We start from the raw sequence: 17,335 nt of genomic DNA, 5'->3' as shown, positions 1-17,335 counted from the left end.
CTTGCAGCGGAGCAAAGAATCCATTCCCTGCGGAGAATACAATGCCAGTGAGTGGAACGCGGTCTGAAAGTCACCGTAAACGTGAACACAATCAGTTAAGATCCGAAATGGTTTATTACATCCTTCCAATGATTGCTAAGCCAGAATCTATCTTCTCGGTTGAAAACCCGGTTGGCATCCCTCCATAGAGCAGAGAACCTACGGAAGCGCAGAAGGAAGAAAGAACAAACTAGAACTCGATTCTATAAAGATCCCTTCAAGTTCCTTAAAAGTCTCTTCACGAAGGAAAAAAGTGGAGTTCTAAAAACAACAAAGAAAGACCTAGAAGAGCACCTGAGAACAACAAACTTTGACTCAAAGCGACATGAACATCTGGCCATCCCATCAAATATCTCACCCATTGAACCCCCGGAATATCATATTGAGACCAGCCCTCCGACATGGAAAGAGGTGGAAAACACAGTTCGAAGGGCAAGAACAGCATCAGCCCCGGGGCCAAATGGAGCCCCGTACAAAGTGTATAAGAACGCACCAGACGTCCTGAGGTTCCTCTGGAGGCTCATGAGAACAGCTTGGCAAAAGAAGATAATACCCAAAGTGTGGCGTAGGGCAGGCGGGGTCCTGATCCCTAAGGAGAAGGATGCAGTGAACATCAGCCAATTCCGCCCAATCTCCTTACTGAATGTCGAGGGTAAAATCTTATTTAGGGTCATTGCCCAGAGGATTGCCGAGTACCTGCAAAGGAATGCGTACGTCGATACATCTGTACAGAAGGCAGGAATATCAGGGTTCTCTGGCTGCTTGAAACATTCCAGCATGATCTGGCACCAGATCCAAATGGCCAAGGTGGAGAAAAGGGACCTCCATGTAGTCTTCCTCGACCTCGCCAATGCATTTGGCTCTGTGCCCCATGAACTCCTGTGGTCTGCCTTCAGATTTTTCCACATACCGGACACCATCACAACCCTGGTGAAGTCGTACTTTCAGGATCTGCAGTTCTGCTTCACCACCTCAGAGTTCACCACCTCATGGCAATGCCTGAATGTAGGTATAATGGCGGGATGTACCATTTCTCCATTGGCATTCATAGTGGCAATGGAGGTTATCATCAGATCCTCAAAATGGGTTGCTGGTGGACAGCGAGTCGACTCTGGTTTTCGCCTCCCTCCACTCAGAGCCTACATGGACGACATTACAACATTGACCACCACTGTCCCATGCACCAGGAGACTGCTCAGAAAACTCGAGGAGAACATCAGCTGGGCCCATATGAAGATTAAACCATCCAAGTCACGCAGCATCTCGATTGTGAAGGGAGTACTCTGTGACCTGAAATTCTTCATCGGAGATGACCAAATCCCAACAGTGTCTGAGCAGCCGGTAAAAAGCCTTGGAAGGTGGTATGATGCAAGCCTGAAGGACAAAGACCAGGTGCAACAGCTGCGCAAAGACATCAGTAGTAGCCTACAGTCCATCGACAACACCCAGCTACCTGGAAAGTTAAAGGCCTGGTGTCTGCAGTTTGGTCTCCTACCCCGGGTGTTGTGGCCCCTAGCAGTGTATGAGGTTCCAATCTCAACAGTGGAGAAGATGGAAAGAGGAGTCACAAGCTACTTAAAGAAGTGGCTCGGAGTTCCACGATGCCTTACCACAATAGGCCTCTATGGAGATGGTGTCCTCAAGCTGCCCCTCACCAGTCTAACAGAGGAATTCAAGTGTGCAAAAACCAGGCTCCAGATAACACTGAATGAATCTCGAGACCCAGTGGTGAGCAACAACGCGCCGACCTTGGCAACTGGGCGCAAATGGAGGCCAGGAAAAGCAGTCCAGGAGGCAACAGCAGCCCTCAGACATGCTGACATTGTGGGTCATGTTCAGCAAGGGAGAGGATGCCTTGGGCTAACTAGCCGTGCTGCGTGGAGTAAGGCCACTGCACCAGAGCGGCGGAAGATGGTAGTGCAGGAAATACGCCATCAGGAGGAGGCTGCAAGGTGGGCCAAGGCAGTCTCTATTGCCAAACAGGGACAGTGGACTCGATGGGACAGTGTGGAGAAGAGGAAGATCAGCTGGAAGGATCTGTGGGCCATGGAAGCGAGGCGGTTGAGCTTTTCCATCAGAGCAACATATGACGTCCTTCCAACACCAGTTAATCTTCACCAATGGTATGGTGAAGATCCGGACTGTGCCCTCTGTTCCATGCCAGCCAACCTCAGGCACATTCTCACAGGGTGTAAAACAAGCCTCACCCAAGGACGCTACACTTGGCGTCACAACCAAGTCCTTAAAAATCTTGCGTCCGCCCTGGAGGACAAGCGAGCTGCCACCAACTCCCTACCACCCCCAGCAGCATCACACCCCTTACGGACGACCTTTGTCCGCGAAGGGGCTAAACCACCGAAGAGCGGCTCTACACCAATGGAGCGAGACCAGCTGCGCTTGGCCCGCGACTGGAAAATGCTAGCTGACATTGGCCGGAAACTTGTGTTTCCTCCGGAGATCGCAACCACCACCCTAAGACCTGACATGGTGCTCTGGTCCCGTTCGCTCAAGAAGGTCTTCATCATTGAGCTCACAGTACCCTGGGAGGACTCAGTAGATGAGGCTTATGAGCGAAAACATCTGCGCTATGCCGATCTAGCTGCCGAAGCACGACATCATGGCTGGAACACAGAAGTCCGACCAGTGGAGGTGGGCTGCAGAGGTTTTGTGGCAACATCTACAACCAGACTGCTTAGAGACCTGGGAATTAAGGGCCAGAGCCAGCGCTCGGCAATCAGAGCTGTATCAGAGGCGGCAGAAGGCAGCAGTCAGTGGCTCTGGATGAAGAGGAAAGACCCCAGCTGGGCCCCAAAGTGAGAGGGCCAGGAGGTATGCAGTCAACAATGCTTGACTCAGGGAGGAGGACACCCCTGCCATGCATAGTCCCATGGGATGTTGGCTATCAACAACAAGGCAACTCCTATGACTAATTGGGAATGGGACGCAAGCGTAGGATTGATCACCCTGTCGCTGGCCGCCTTTGGGGAGGGTGTATAGTATGAAAGGCCGAAACACCCTAGGAACCAAAGGTTCACTACTGACGATGCGCTCCCCAAATTTCACCAGGCTCACTGTTCATGAACTCTTGGAAGTGCTTGCACAAAGGATAGTAACATCTCATCCTGTGTTCTTTGGAATCTGTGTTTGTATATGTGGATCGCCTCATGAACGAATCTCTCATGGTAGCCAGATGGCTTGCAGAGAACCTCTGTCTTGGAGAAGTCAATATCATGTGAGCCCACTGAATTGTAACAGTGATCTGCCACGGCTAAGGTGTTTGTCCTACCGTGTTTCAAGTCTGCTTTATGTTCACGGATGCGGTCCGAGACATGTCGTTTGGTTTCTCCAATGTAACTGCTACCACAGAGGCAACATGTCTCGGACCGCATCCCTGAACATAAAGCAGATTTGAAACACGGTAGGACAAACACCTCAGCCGTGGCAGATCACTGTTACAATTCAGTGGGCTCACATGATATTGACATCTCCAAGACAGAGGTTCTCTGCAAGCCATCTGGCTACCATGAGAGATTCGTTCATGAGGCGATCCACATATACAAACACAGAGACAATTTCAACCGGGAAGATGGATTCTGGCTTAGCAATCATTGGAAGGACGTAATAAACCATTTCGGATCTTAACTGATTGTGTTCACGTTTACGGTGACTTTCAGACCGCGTTCCACTCACGGGCATTGTATTCTCCGCAGGGAATGGATTCTTTGCTCCGCTGCAAGTTTCCCCTCCCTACTCACCCATTGACATATTTCGTTGCTTCCTCTTAGTATCTTTCACACGACGGTCAATGGTACAGTGTATAATAACAAATAGTATAACATTTATATGCTTAATACAATGTACAAAGTAATATATAGTATCGTTATTGTATAGTCAATATACAGCAGTGTGATATACATTAGGGTGGGTAGAATAAAACAGTGTAATATTACAATGTATAAAGTATAGGGTGGTTTATAGCAATACAGTATATAATTTAATGTTGGGTTTGTCTATGGCAGTATATAGTACGGTGTAGACTCGTGTGATGTAAGAGAATAAAGTTTAGATGGAAGCATATTATATATTTTTTACGACGTAGAATTGTAATGTATTACTTACTGTTAGTAACTCAGCTTATTGTAGAGTATATTTAGTATACTGATGATACTATGTAGTTTATACTTTAGTTGTTTACGTGGTGGTTTTAGTTACTGCAGCTACATACTATTAACACTCCTTCCCTTTATTAATGCTACCCCTATCCCCTCCCTTTGATGCTGCTAATCCTGCATAATGCACGGGCATAAGTAGTACTAATCACATACCTGCATTTCCCATATCCCCTTCCCTTTGATGCTGCTAATCCTGCATAATGCATGGGCATAAGTAGTACTAATCACATACCTGCATTTCCCATAAATATGCTAAATTCCTCTTGATAGGCATATTCTTTTGTCAAGGCGCCCTTTTCCCCCCTTCCAACCCAGCTTATATATATGCTCCAAGCACGTGTGCTGTTTCATTCAGACGCTGTCGCCTCGACAGACCTGGTTTTCACCTGAGGACGGCTGCTTGCGTTGTGGCCGAAACGTCGTGAGAATTGTTTTATTATGTTTTATTTTCATTATTTTATTACTTCCCTTCTACGTGACTTTACCGAAAGAACCAAGAAGATGAATCCCTGCAGTCACGGAATCTTTAAATCGAAGTCCCCATATAGCCTAAACAGAAATTCCATCAATCTTGCGGAACCCATCCAGCAGACCAGGATTGCCAGTGCACACAAATGCCACCCTCCCTCAGCAATTCGTTTGAGAAGTCATCTCTGCCTGGTCCTTTGCTTTGGTCTCAGGTTGTGGATTGCAATTCAGACTTCAGCAACAGATGGCACATCAGCCAGCCACTCAAAGGGAGTGGATAATTCTTCCAATATTTGAGGCACGGTTAGCCCCAGCAGGGTAAACCCCACCTTTCCCCGTGGTGTTGTCTGAGCTGAGGGGTTTCCCCTTCATCCTCATAAATGCTCAGCAAATCTGCATACCTGTTTGTGGGGGATAGAGAATGGATCACTGTTCATTTCTTTAGTGGTGGTATTAGGTGTGGTGTTGAAAGTTACTTTTTTGATGGAATTAAAGAGTGATTTGTGATCACACCCTACTCGGGCAGTTTCCATCTCAGCAACCCGTAACCACCAATCATCCTTCCAGCAATGCACAGCTTTCTCTTAGTGAAGGCTGTGGTAAGCTTCCACATTCTCGGACGTGGGATATTTTAGACGGTGGGAATGGGCCTGCCGATTTCTCTCAACTAGCCGGAACACTTCTTCCATCAGCCAGAGTCTCTGAGGACCACGTACCCAATGATACACAGCAAACACAAAACACTCCTCCATACACAAACACATTTTCAACATAGACAAAAGATAAAGATCCCATGTATACAGTGAGGGAAAAAGTATTTGATCCCCTGCTGATTTTGTACGTTTGCCCACTGACATAGAAATGATCAGTCTATAATTTTAATGGTATTTGAACAGTGAGAGACAGAATAACAACAACAAAATCTAGAAAAACGCATGTCAAAAATGTTATAAATTGATTTGCATTTTAATGAGGGAAATAAGTATTTGACCCCCTCTCAATCAGAAAGATTTCTGGCTCCCAGGTGTCTTTTATACAGGTAACGAGAAAATCTGTGGAGGGAGCTGAAGGTTCGAGTTGCCAAACGTCAGCCTCGAAACCTTAATGACTTGGAGAAGATCTGCAAAGAGGAGTGGGACAAAATCCCTCCTGAGATGTGTGCAAACCTGGTGGCCAACTACAAGAAACGCCTGACCTCTGTGATTGCCAACAAGGGTTTTGCCACCAAGTACTAAGTCATGTTTTGCAGAGGGGTCAAATGCTTATTTCCCTCATTAAAATGCAAATCAATTTATAACATTTTTGACATGCATTTTTCTGGATTTTTTTGTTATTCTGTCTCTCACTGTTCAAATAAACCTATCATTAAAATTATAGACTGATCATTTTTTTTGTCAGTGGGCAAACGTACAAAATCAGCAGGGGATCAAATTCTTTTTTCCCTCACTGTAACTATAACATACTTTTAGGACAAATGCTGTTAGTGAGTACCTATGAAGGCCAGTACGTCAAACGAGCAGGTGGGTGGCCAGCACCATGCCCGGCTACTTTTGTATCCCTAGTAGCAATGTTTTCACACAACACGAAGTGCTAATTTTAGGCTGAGTCGACCTAGGGCATGCCCACAACTATTTCACTGGTGTTGGCCGTGAGTGGGAAACGAACTCGGGTCGCTGAGTTGGTAGCGCAGCGCCCTAACCGCTACACTACCACTCCCCATACCACCATATACAACACACGCACAGCTCGTACAGTCATGCTCTACGTGTTGTAATGTTGATAAGTTCTACTCGAATGTGCCAATGAGTCGTCATGCCATGATGAACTACTGTAATTATGGAGTCGCTTTATTTGCCTCCTGCTCACTTCGGCACTGACTTCCATCAAAAGTTGTTTGCAAAAAAACGTATTGAACGGTATTACACACGATTGACGGTCATGTAATCAGTCCAGCACAGGAAGTCACAAATCTAGGTGTCATCTGTGATCCCACATTGGTCCTTCAAGGCTCATATCAAAAAGATCACAAATACTTCATTCTTCCATATTTGAAATTTCGTCCGTATCTGATCCCTTCTCTCGGGCGCAGATGCAGAAAAGCTGCTCCATGCCTTCATCTCATCTTTCATTGACTATTGCGATGTCTTATTACTCCCTGGCGTGGCTAAGAAAGTGCTGATCAATTTGCAGCATGTTCAGAATGCGTTGTGAGCGTGTTAACCAGAACACCTTCACATCATATTGCACCGTGTTGGCCTCCCTGAACTGGCTTCCAGTTTCACATAGAATTTAGTTTAAAATCCTATGTTTAACTTACAAAGCGGTGAACCATCTTGTCCCAGCCTTCATCATTGACATGCTGCACCCATATATCCTCTCAAGGTGGAGGCTTCGGTCTATGGGTGACCGATATTTTTCCCTTGTAGGCCCTCATGCTATGAAACGCTCTTCCACGAGACATCAGAGTCTGGATATTTTAAAAATGTGTCTTAAAACCTATTTATATGCTTCCGCTTTTTAACTTTTAGTTCATTTAGTAAATGGATTATTAAAATGTATTTACAATATAAGAATTTTATCCCGAGTGTCTGCTGCTGCTGTGTCCTGTACAGCACTTTGAGATCCTTGATGAAAAGCGCTATATACATGTGTAATGCGGGCGTAAACGACCTCCCGGAAGTGACGTCATGGGGGGAGGAGTTACGTCACGTGGGGGAGAGGGTTCAGGTCTATAAGGGGGGAAACCAGAAGCAGTAGGGGAGTGATCGGAGACTGGGAAAGTGTGAGGCCACGCAGGGCGAAGGGTGAGAGAGAGGGTGGCGAGATCGCCACACACACACGGGCCACGAGGATCGGCACCGTCGGCCAACGGTGACCGACCCCGGGGCAGCAGGAGCAGCGAGGAGGCTGCGGAGAGCAGCGGGTCTGCAAGGGAGGAGTTGGGCAGCGGGGGTCTGCACGACGAGACAGCAGCGGGTCTGCTAGGAGGGAGTTGGGCTACGTGAGCGACAGCAGCCTGGGGCTGCAGAGCGAAGAGTATATAGGGGAGTGCCGTGAGGGAAAAGAGATCGAACCCAAATAAAGGACACAGGACAGAGAGAGAAGCGTCCGAGTCTTTTATTACACATGGAATGATTATTATTAATATACGTTCATGATTTTAATGAATGATGAAAATGTAAACATGTATTGCCTTTCCTTATTTGCTTGCTGTGCATACAGGTTCCAGAGGATTTGATGGACAAGGAGTTTCTGCCCATTCTTAATGAGGAGCCCCTGCTGCCACTTGCTTTGGTGCCATTCACAGAGGAAGAGCAAGTAAGAATCTTTATATCGCGGATCAGTCATTCACAAATACAAGTGCATGGGGTTGCGAGTCCTAGAAGAGAGACGTTTCTCACGTGGAGGCAAAGCCTCCTGACACTGGTGACATGTATCGTCTTGCCTGCCGTGCGCTTTCATAGAGTGGTCATCTCGGTCACACTGATGTGACATCGATTTATTGTCTTGTGACTTGGTGCCAATAGTGCAATATATCACGCTGAATGTGGTTATAAGTGAGACCTTTCTGCCTCCCCGTTTGGCTCTTTTGTCTGATTATAAGATGCATTTAATTTCAAGCTGCACCCTACGGCAAGGATTGCCTTCTCCCCTTGTGGGCTTATACAAGTCCTCATCCATCAGCTATTGTATACTTAAGGCACTTGGACCAACTCGCACGACCATTTGTGTAATATAACAACTGAAACCATTGCACGCACTTGGTTCCACAAGGGCAACCCACATACCTTAGGCAACGCTCTTGTGTTGGTAGATTAAAACCTCGAAATTAACAGCATAGTGGTTGTTTTTGCTCAAGTTGAATGTTATCTTGTTTAACCAGGTGAGATAACTCAAGAGACCAAGGTGAGTCTCCTTTGGAAGAATGACCTGGGTCCCCAAAAAATGATTAAAGCTAAACAAACAAAACAAAGTACAGCAACAAAGTAAAGCAATAAGACCAAAAATTAAATCAGAAGCACGATATGACATGAAGAGTTAATATTACACATATAAATCACAAATCGGCTCGGGCAGATTACTTCCATATTTGTTTCAGAACAAATTACACAACTAAGCTACATCAATATTAAACAAATATAGGTTGACTATAATACTTATATTTAAACAAACTAGGATATATGTCAAATGCTTTAATTTTGATTTGGTTGTTATTGCCCTGATTGATATTTACTTCATTTTTGCTTTAGTCATTTTGGTGACCCAGGATGCCCTTGCAGATTAGACTTATCTTGGTCTCTTTATTCAACTGATTACATAAAGCAAGCTGAACACGAAACAGCCTCTGCTACGAAGTGCTCAGCGTGCCGAGTCGGCTTGCCCTGCCGGCCCCACTGACGCTTTTGAACGAACCATCTATTGTCTGCGCAAATTGCGGTGTTGACGTGAGGGTTGTCTGATCCTCGCAGGAACGACTAACACTTTGACACGTCGTGTCTCCCACCGTAGAGAAATTTCTCCATGTCGGTGAACAGTGCGGCGGTGCTGAGGCTCATGGGGAGGGGAGGAGGGCCCGTGGTAGCAGGGGCTCCGAGAGGTCGGGGCGTCACTCGGGGCAGAGGTCAGTGGGCGCATGAAACCACCATGGCATGGTAACCCCCCATACCCCCACGTTCAACTCTTAGGCACCTGCCACTGAGGCATGGGGTTAACTTCTGCTCTTTATCACCTGGCATTTGGAATTTGGTCATCCTTTGCCACAATTTCTTTACCGCTCTCAACGTTGGTCGACACTTCTTTGTTTGAAGGTATAACACTACCACCGTATCACCAACTTCCAGCTGTTATGAAACCACCAGTACTTGCTGGCTAGGAACTTTTCAAGTTGCTTTGTTAATTTTCAGCTCCATTCAGTAATCATCGTCGCCATCAGCCATTCTATTTCCACTGCTAGTTGAATGCCTCCCCACACACCGTCGCCATCTCTCACGGTCTACTGCTGCTACTGTTCATCTACCTACTGCACATTCACGGATCTTGTTGCTCCATCTCCGTGGTCGTCTTCCTCTTTTCACCCACTTTTCTGCCCTTGGATGCTGTTCCATCAACAGTCTTGTCCGTTGTAAGCCCTTTCATCTTGTGATTTCCCTCCTCGGCAACACAGCTCCGGCTTTCATCACGTCGAGGGCACAGATGTTAAAACCCTGTCTTATATTGGAAAGGGGCTTCACACCCCTTCGTCCTCTCCAGCTTCGGAAGGATTTTTATTCCCTTGTATTTAAAGGATCCATAACCTTGGTTGGTCCTTTGGGTGAACCTCCTTTGCGTCCACTTTTGATCCACTTTAGGGTTGTCTACAATTCAAACCCCTTGTAAACAAGTGATAAAACTTAGCAAAATTCTGCTCAGCAACATAGATATATCTAGTATAAAATAATAATAAAATATTTTATACAAGAGAACTCCATTTAGCCGCGGCCCTATTAACCACTACTCGGATTGTCTGCGGCAGCTGTAGGGTTTGGGGAAACTCGTATCCGTGGCCCCTGTTTATATTATCTGCAATTTTACTATTTATTTTAGTGATGCTATTTCGGAATACTCACTTTTTTGTGGATGAGAGGATTCATGCTGCTAGTACCAGGGGGTTATCCGCGATTTATTTTACAAAAGTGTGCCGTTATCACGGGCGGCACTTTAATTGAGACAAAACAGACAGGAGTACCCTCACGGAGACACGAACAGGAAGAGACATACACAGAGATGCTGAAACAGACAAGGAGACACTCACAGACTGGGAGACACAGACACGAAGAAATTTCCATGCAGACATGGAGATGCACACGGAAACAGAAACGCAGAGAGGCATGGAGACCGACACAGAGACGCACACAAATACAGACAAAGATTCACCATATAGCCTTAACAGACCATACTCTTTGGGTCTTTTGGTAAAGTCACATAGATAGAAAAATTATAAAATAATAAACAATCACGACGTTTCGATCCCAACACAACCAATCGTCTTCAGGTGAAAAAATACAGCAGGCAGACTGCCGAGGCAGGAAGAAATATAGCGAGAGAGCGACTGCAGCCAAAGGTTATATAGGTTTGAGATGGGTATCACCCAAGGGTAAGTGGGCGGGGCTAGAGATGGAATTTGCAAGTAAATGTAAGATCACAGAGCTAGGTATACCTCGGCTATTGTGTTGCTAGAGATTAACATGTCAATCTGTTAATTTAACCCACGGTTACGGTGCTGAAGAAGCCATTGTATTGCTCGAGATTAGAGATTAGCATGTCAATGTGAGATGGCTCCCGCAGCAGCGGCTGTGTTAATGAGAGACATTCAGCCTATTAAACAACGAGCGCCACCGCCGCATCGAGGACAAGGGAGCAGCAGCTATGTTAGTGAGACATTTAGCCTGTTAATGTAAAGGCATTTAAAAAAGTAATGTAACTCGGAGAGTCGGAAATAACTGCTAACATAGGCAGGTACGATGGAAGCATCACAGCCAGTCATGACTTTACCTGGTTAATAACATCCTTCCAATGATTGCTCAGTTTGTACCCATCTTCTCGGTTGAAATTGTGTCTGCGTTTATATATCTGGATGGCTTCATGAACAAATCGGGTCTCCGATCACGTGGTTGCCTCGTAGGACAGAGAGCTTCAGCTTGAGACGTAGAGCTTCCCGCTTGTAGATGTTGAGCTTCCAGCTTGTAGAATGCAGCGACCCCGGTCCCTCTCAGGAACCCGCCTTATATCCCCCTAAGGTCGGGGCCGCTCTGACCTCGGCCCCGCCCGCCTTCTCGAGCATTCTCGTTCCTTCTCGATCCTTCTCAAGAGCTCTCTCCGGACACGTGATTACCCACTAGCCCCTCCACCTGGGGCCCCCTGTGTGGACATTCCGGATCACGTGTCTACGGGGTCAACCAGAGTGCCACGGCCCGGGACAACCCTGCCCCTGGGCTGACACTCACCCCCTCCCCCTCCGGGGAGCCCCCACCACACGCTGTGCGTGGTGCCCGCACTATCCCAGTGCTCGCCAAGCCCCGCTAGTGCTGGTATTACACACAGTCACCCACACGGCGCTGTCCACGATGTAGGAACATCGAACGGCACGACCCTTCCGGGCCGGCGCCATACAGTGACATCTCTGATGTCACTACACAGACAGACAAGGAGACACAGAAATGGGAGACACGGAAACAAAGACACGAAAACAAAGACACATACACAGAGAAATGCACACCCAGACATGGGGATGCACACACAGACATGGACGCACAGAGACACGGAGATGCACACAGAAACAGGGAGAAACGCACACACAAACATGGAGGCGCACATGCAGACATGGAGACACAAAGACACAGACAAGGAGCCACAAACAAAGACCTGGAGACGCACAAAAAGACAGGGAGACGCAAAAGATAAAGAGATACACAAATGTACAGAAAGAGACGACAGAGATGATGACAGAGACTTGGGCACGACATGTCCCTCACATTGTGCGCCTTGTGTCGTCATGTCTGTGTCTCCATGTTTGTGCCTGTCTTTGTTTATGTGTGTCTATCTCCCTTTCTGTTGTTCATTGTTCACTTTTCAAAGGCACTCCGTTCTCTTATTCCCTGCTTTATTTTTATCATTTGGATCCTGATCCACCTTCAATAACTGCCCTAAATACACATTTATTCTGCCGTGTTTTGTAGTTATGTTCGTACAGTGCTTTACTTGTTGAGCAAATTTGTTTAACATTACGTTTTTTTGCTCTTATTTATCTTTCATTAACTATGTGGCCTTCGTGAAGTTCTTCAGTGATATTTTGTTATTCACTTTTAATTCAAATTACTGTCATTGGTAAATCTGACATGGCTAAAACTGTCTGTTTATTGTTCAGCATTTTTATCTTCCATCTATAGATTTTGAATGGGAGAAAGATGTCTTCTGATATTGTGTAACACCTTATCTGACTGCTCTTCTGATTTGTGTTTTGTTTCTCCTGTCATGCAAACTCAACGTGGCCGTCACTTTATTAATAATTCTAGTAATGTCTCTACATTGTTTTAATTGATCCCTTGGTTGGTGAGAGCTTGGATAACTGCTTCAGTTTGCACTGAATCAAGTGCTTTTTCATAATTTATTAAATATAACCAGGCCTAATCGCATTTGTTTTTAGGATTTGATTGACCTTGTGTATGTGGGCATTGGTGCCAAAGCCTTTGCGATATACAGCTTGCTCATATGGTTGGTTGGCCTCTAAACCTCCGTAATTCGGTTCCCTAAGGGCTTTGTTAACAATATATATCGTTGCGATTGGATGCCAATGGATCTGTTATTCTTTAATAACTTCATCAATATTGCTGGAGTCCGCATCACAGGATGTGAATCAGTCTAGGGGTTATTATCATTTTACATCGATTGTATGGAAATGCAATCATCCCAGATGTGTTATGCTACACTTATAGTACGATCAAACCAAATGTCATTTTATCTTTAGTGTCCACTTTGTGGCAGAGAATCTCCTCAATGAGAGACTGCATTGACGGCGTTGTGCTAATTGTCTTTGTCGCTCCCGTTTATAGGGCGAGGGAGAGGTGAGCCAGGTTTCTACCAAAGAAGTTTCGATGAAGTGGAAGGAGGGTTTGGCAGGGGAGCTCGAGAAATCAACCGCAGCCAGAGCTGGGAGGAGCGGTAAGTGCTGCACCAGAGAGCCTTCGCGAGACGTTAACTGCCTCGCCTGGTATATAGGTCGTGGGTTTGATGCCGACCCTGACACCTGCTATATATTTGGAGTCGGCGTGCTCTGGTTTTTCCTTCCACATTTGGAAACATGCACTTTGAGCTTGGGAAAGGCGCTTTATAAATAAAATGCATAATTATTATAACATTTCCACATGATAAGCCACTTTGTTGAGCTACCATTTGTGGCCAGGTCGCTTATGAAAAAAGCTATATAGCTCAGTGGGCCTTACCTGGTAAAAAAATATAGATCTACAAGAGCAGTAATACATTTTCACTTATTTTTTCCGTTGACCGATTCATAGTATGTGGTTAATGGTAGAGAAACTTTTCCCAAAGCCTGCTTGCTTCCATAGGTGGTCAGTTGGACTCTAAAAGTTCCCGTTTTCTCTTCCTAGTGATTTCCACAATCAGTTTATGTACGTGCAATAAAGCGGGTAATGGGTTTGTAATTTTTCAAGTCGAAATTTATGTAGCTGTATGAATGGGATAACGATTGAGATATTCCATTTCTAGTTATTAAACGTAAATGTCAGTTTGTGCAATTTACCTCCACCGGACGTCCACTCTGCTGATTCCCTGTTTTACTCAAATCGCACCTTAAGGCGCCACTTATTTTTAAGGGCTTTTCTACTTCTTGAATTATTTGCTTTCGGATTGGATGTTATTTGTGTGAGCCTGCATGTACAGCTTTTTATGATCTGCGGGTGAAAAGCGCTTTAGAAGTATAAATATATTTAAAAATTACTCATAAAAAAAGTAAGTGGGCTTGGGCAGGATAAATTGCTGTAATGGGTGATGAAGGCCAGTGGTCGTGTCATAAGGATGAGAGTTGTCACCTTTGAATCGTTTTGGTGGCTGTGGAAGCTATCTTATGAAGCTAGGCCCTATAGTGGTGATCTAAATAGTCCTCAGCAGCACGATGCTGTAGCTGCAAGCGTCTTCGTGGTAACATTTTGCCATTTAGGTGTCTTGCTTTTTTTTCAATCACGAGTGCAGGAAGAATGTAGTTGTGATGGATCTCCTTTGCACACATCTTTAATGTTTGTCTTTTGAAAATAATGAGTAGTTTCTCTACATGCCATCCATGTAATTGGAAAGGGTTATTGATATTCTTTTGGCATGTTGTGCTTATCTGGCAACAGAGGTGGTGACAGAAGATTTGAGAAGCCAGGCCGACGCGATGCCCGTGAGTAAACATGTTTCTAACTTGTGCTACAATATTGACTATGTCGTGAAGGACTGTACACATGAGGTTGTGCATTGCCTTCATGGGGTACACATTTTTACACGTGTGGTTTTTATTTAGGCTCACTAAAACATTGTCGAGGACACTAAATAGGTTTGTGGTCTAGATATGAGCAGGTGCAATTTGGCATACAATTTCAAATGAAACCCCACAAACTCACCACATTGTTCATTGATGCTGTCTTATGAGGAGCACATGATAAATTGATCTTCTGAGCGTTGTCCCTACTTGAGGGTAGAAGGCTTAGACTGATAGACTTGTGGTTGAAGATTGTACTTTTCGCTCTAGAGCGTTGAGAAAAAAATTGACATGTGAACATTTTAGAAGTGACGCAGTTTTTCATTTGCAAATGGGTAGCAAACAAACCCTGAAGTAGTATATATATAAATATACAGTAAACCATGGCTATTTGACATTTATCCAGACTAATGACATAGTAATATTACGAAAAGAAATGTACTGTTAAATGTAGAATACGGTAAGTCGTCTCTTTACATACAATGCATAACACAGTGCTTCCAGAACACGGTGCTTCTATTCGGGAACGCTTTTCGCACAACACGGAACCCGCCCGATATAACGCAGCTTCTGAGTGGTTGATGATGAATAACTTTCTTGAGCTGCGCGGCTGACCGGTTATGATCCAGTACACGGAATTATACAGTACATGGCATAACCTTCTTCTCAGTTCTCTGTCTCTCCATGGGATAACTGCAAGCTGAGTTTACAGTGCAAATGTGAATCAGTACATTAATTTCTCGCTTGGTGCGTTTTTCGCTTGACGCGGAACTTTTGAGGAGCATGTCTGTCGCATTAAATGAGGGATTACTACGTTATAAAATATAACATGCATAATCAAAACACAATAACATGTTATATTGTTTACAATGCGTAAAATATGTCATTTTTGTGACATCAACACCGATACATGGGAAGCTATGGCAAGAGGAAGGGAAAACTGGCAACATTCTGGGTTGGCTCTCGGAACCTTGATGTCAAATGTCTTCAGTGGTGAAATAATCGCGAACGTGCGAAGCGGGGTGACAGCCACGGCCTTTGGTTGTGGCCCCACAAGTGTCTGTCTCTCCAGGATCAGCCTTTACAGCCATGCTAGGACATGTCATTCAAACTGGGTCAAGCCTTTCAGCATAGTATGCTGTTGACAGAAGGATACCGTTGTCTATAAATGTGTTGTGTGGTAGAAAGGACGCTGAAGCCGGTCGTGTAGGGGCTGACACCAAACTGTTTATTCAGGGCTTATGCCTAACTCGGGGGAAGGGGTTAACGCCACAAGAGTTCTTAACTAATCTCCCCAGGGCAAGGGTACTGGGAGTTCCCTACACCTTACCAGGCTATCAGGCTCTTCCCACAGCACTGACCGAGGGTTCAGCCAACTCGGCCAGTCGGGTAAAGCAGCTCTTTAGCCTGGCTCTCAACCCTCTATCCTGGAGCCCCCTACTTTCCTAACGCTCACTCCTCCGATTCCCGGCGTAGACCCCGTCTACGTCACGGGTCTTCCCTTAAATACTCCGGGTGGCATGACGTCACTTTACCTTGACGGCATTCCCCCCGAGGCGAGTGTGACCTGACGTCAGCACTCCACTCAACAAATGTACCTGCTGCAATACGGGTATGGTACAGGCTATTTTTCTTGTTTAACGTGAGGCTGGGGTTTCCCCAAGGGGTTCATACCACTGAAAGGGTTCATACCACTGAAACTTGCTTCATCACTGAAAAACACCCAACTCCCTCCCCAAGTAAATATTTTGGGTTGGACGCAAAAGCAGAGGTGGTGTTAGAGTAGTGTGTGCTCGCACACAGATAGGTACACTCCCTAAAGTTTTGACACCAAGACACTACCCCCCTTACTTTGGGCTTTAATTTTTATATTTTTTATGAATAGATTATTTAACTCTGCCATGGTGTAATGGTTAGCATTCTGGACTTGCAATGCAGAGGTCTTCGGTTCAGCTTGATTTCTTGGCATAGGAGTGGAAACAATGGCGCAAGTTTTGTAAATCTCCCCACCTCTGTCCACCCAGCAGTACAAATGGGCACAACATAGTTATGTGATTGACAAGTCACATGTGGTGGGGTAATGTGTGGGTTCTCCCACTGACTTCTTATAATATGTCTGAAGTGTGGAAGAGTAGGCCAAATGCCTCTAGAGGTGCTCTCTAGAACTCTATGTAGTGGAAGCCCTTCTGCCAGCAGAAAAATGAGCAGGAAATTGCAGGGCTCCACATTTCACTATTTGACTGCCAGCTGCCTATACACTGCGGAATCTTGTGTGTCTAGTGTGAGGCTTGTGTGCCTCGATGCCACCACCTTATAATGACTATATACATGACTAGCCTTTTGCCCGTCCAAGGACGGGTATATTTCAGTAAATCTGAAACTTCCAAGCGAAAAGAAGACTGCGACGTGATATTCATTGTATCAATTTGTGTGCAATTTGTAAGGCCGCGGTGACAGACTTATTTCATTTAAAAGTTATAATCCCTTGTTCATCATGACGTCCTTTTTACTTCTACGTCTTATTAGCATTACGGAGATCGCGTGATGTGAGGGTTGTAAGTTGACGCTGAGGAGGGGGAAGGAGGTGCCTCGCCCCCCCCATGTGGATTGACGTCACCCAATATTAATGGGGGGGGGTCCATTT

The 17,335-nt window shown here is 45.5% G+C and overlaps 1 protein-coding gene across 9 annotated transcripts in view; it reads left to right on the top strand.

Moving 5' to 3' along the window:
• Nucleotides 1–17,335, top strand: part of GIGYF2 (GRB10 interacting GYF protein 2) — a 131,793-nt gene that overhangs the window by 20,637 nt on the left and 93,821 nt on the right. For all 9 annotated transcript variants that reach the window (XM_078869497.1, XM_078869498.1, XM_078869500.1 and 6 more), the window contains exons 4-7: nt 7,902–7,997; nt 9,189–9,300; nt 13,268–13,376; nt 14,570–14,613. In XM_078869497.1, the coding sequence (XP_078725623.1) occupies nt 7,902–7,997; nt 9,189–9,300; nt 13,268–13,376; nt 14,570–14,613 (361 nt within the window). The remainder of the gene's footprint in view (nt 1–7,901; nt 7,998–9,188; nt 9,301–13,267; nt 13,377–14,569; nt 14,614–17,335) is intronic.

Source organism: Lampetra fluviatilis, chromosome 28 (assembly GCF_964198595.1).
Source record: "Lampetra fluviatilis chromosome 28, kcLamFluv1.1, whole genome shotgun sequence".
Taxonomy (NCBI): Eukaryota; Metazoa; Chordata; class Hyperoartia; order Petromyzontiformes; family Petromyzontidae; genus Lampetra; species Lampetra fluviatilis.
The sequence above is the reverse complement of the archived record's forward strand: the minus strand, read 5'-3'. Positions and strand labels throughout refer to the sequence as shown.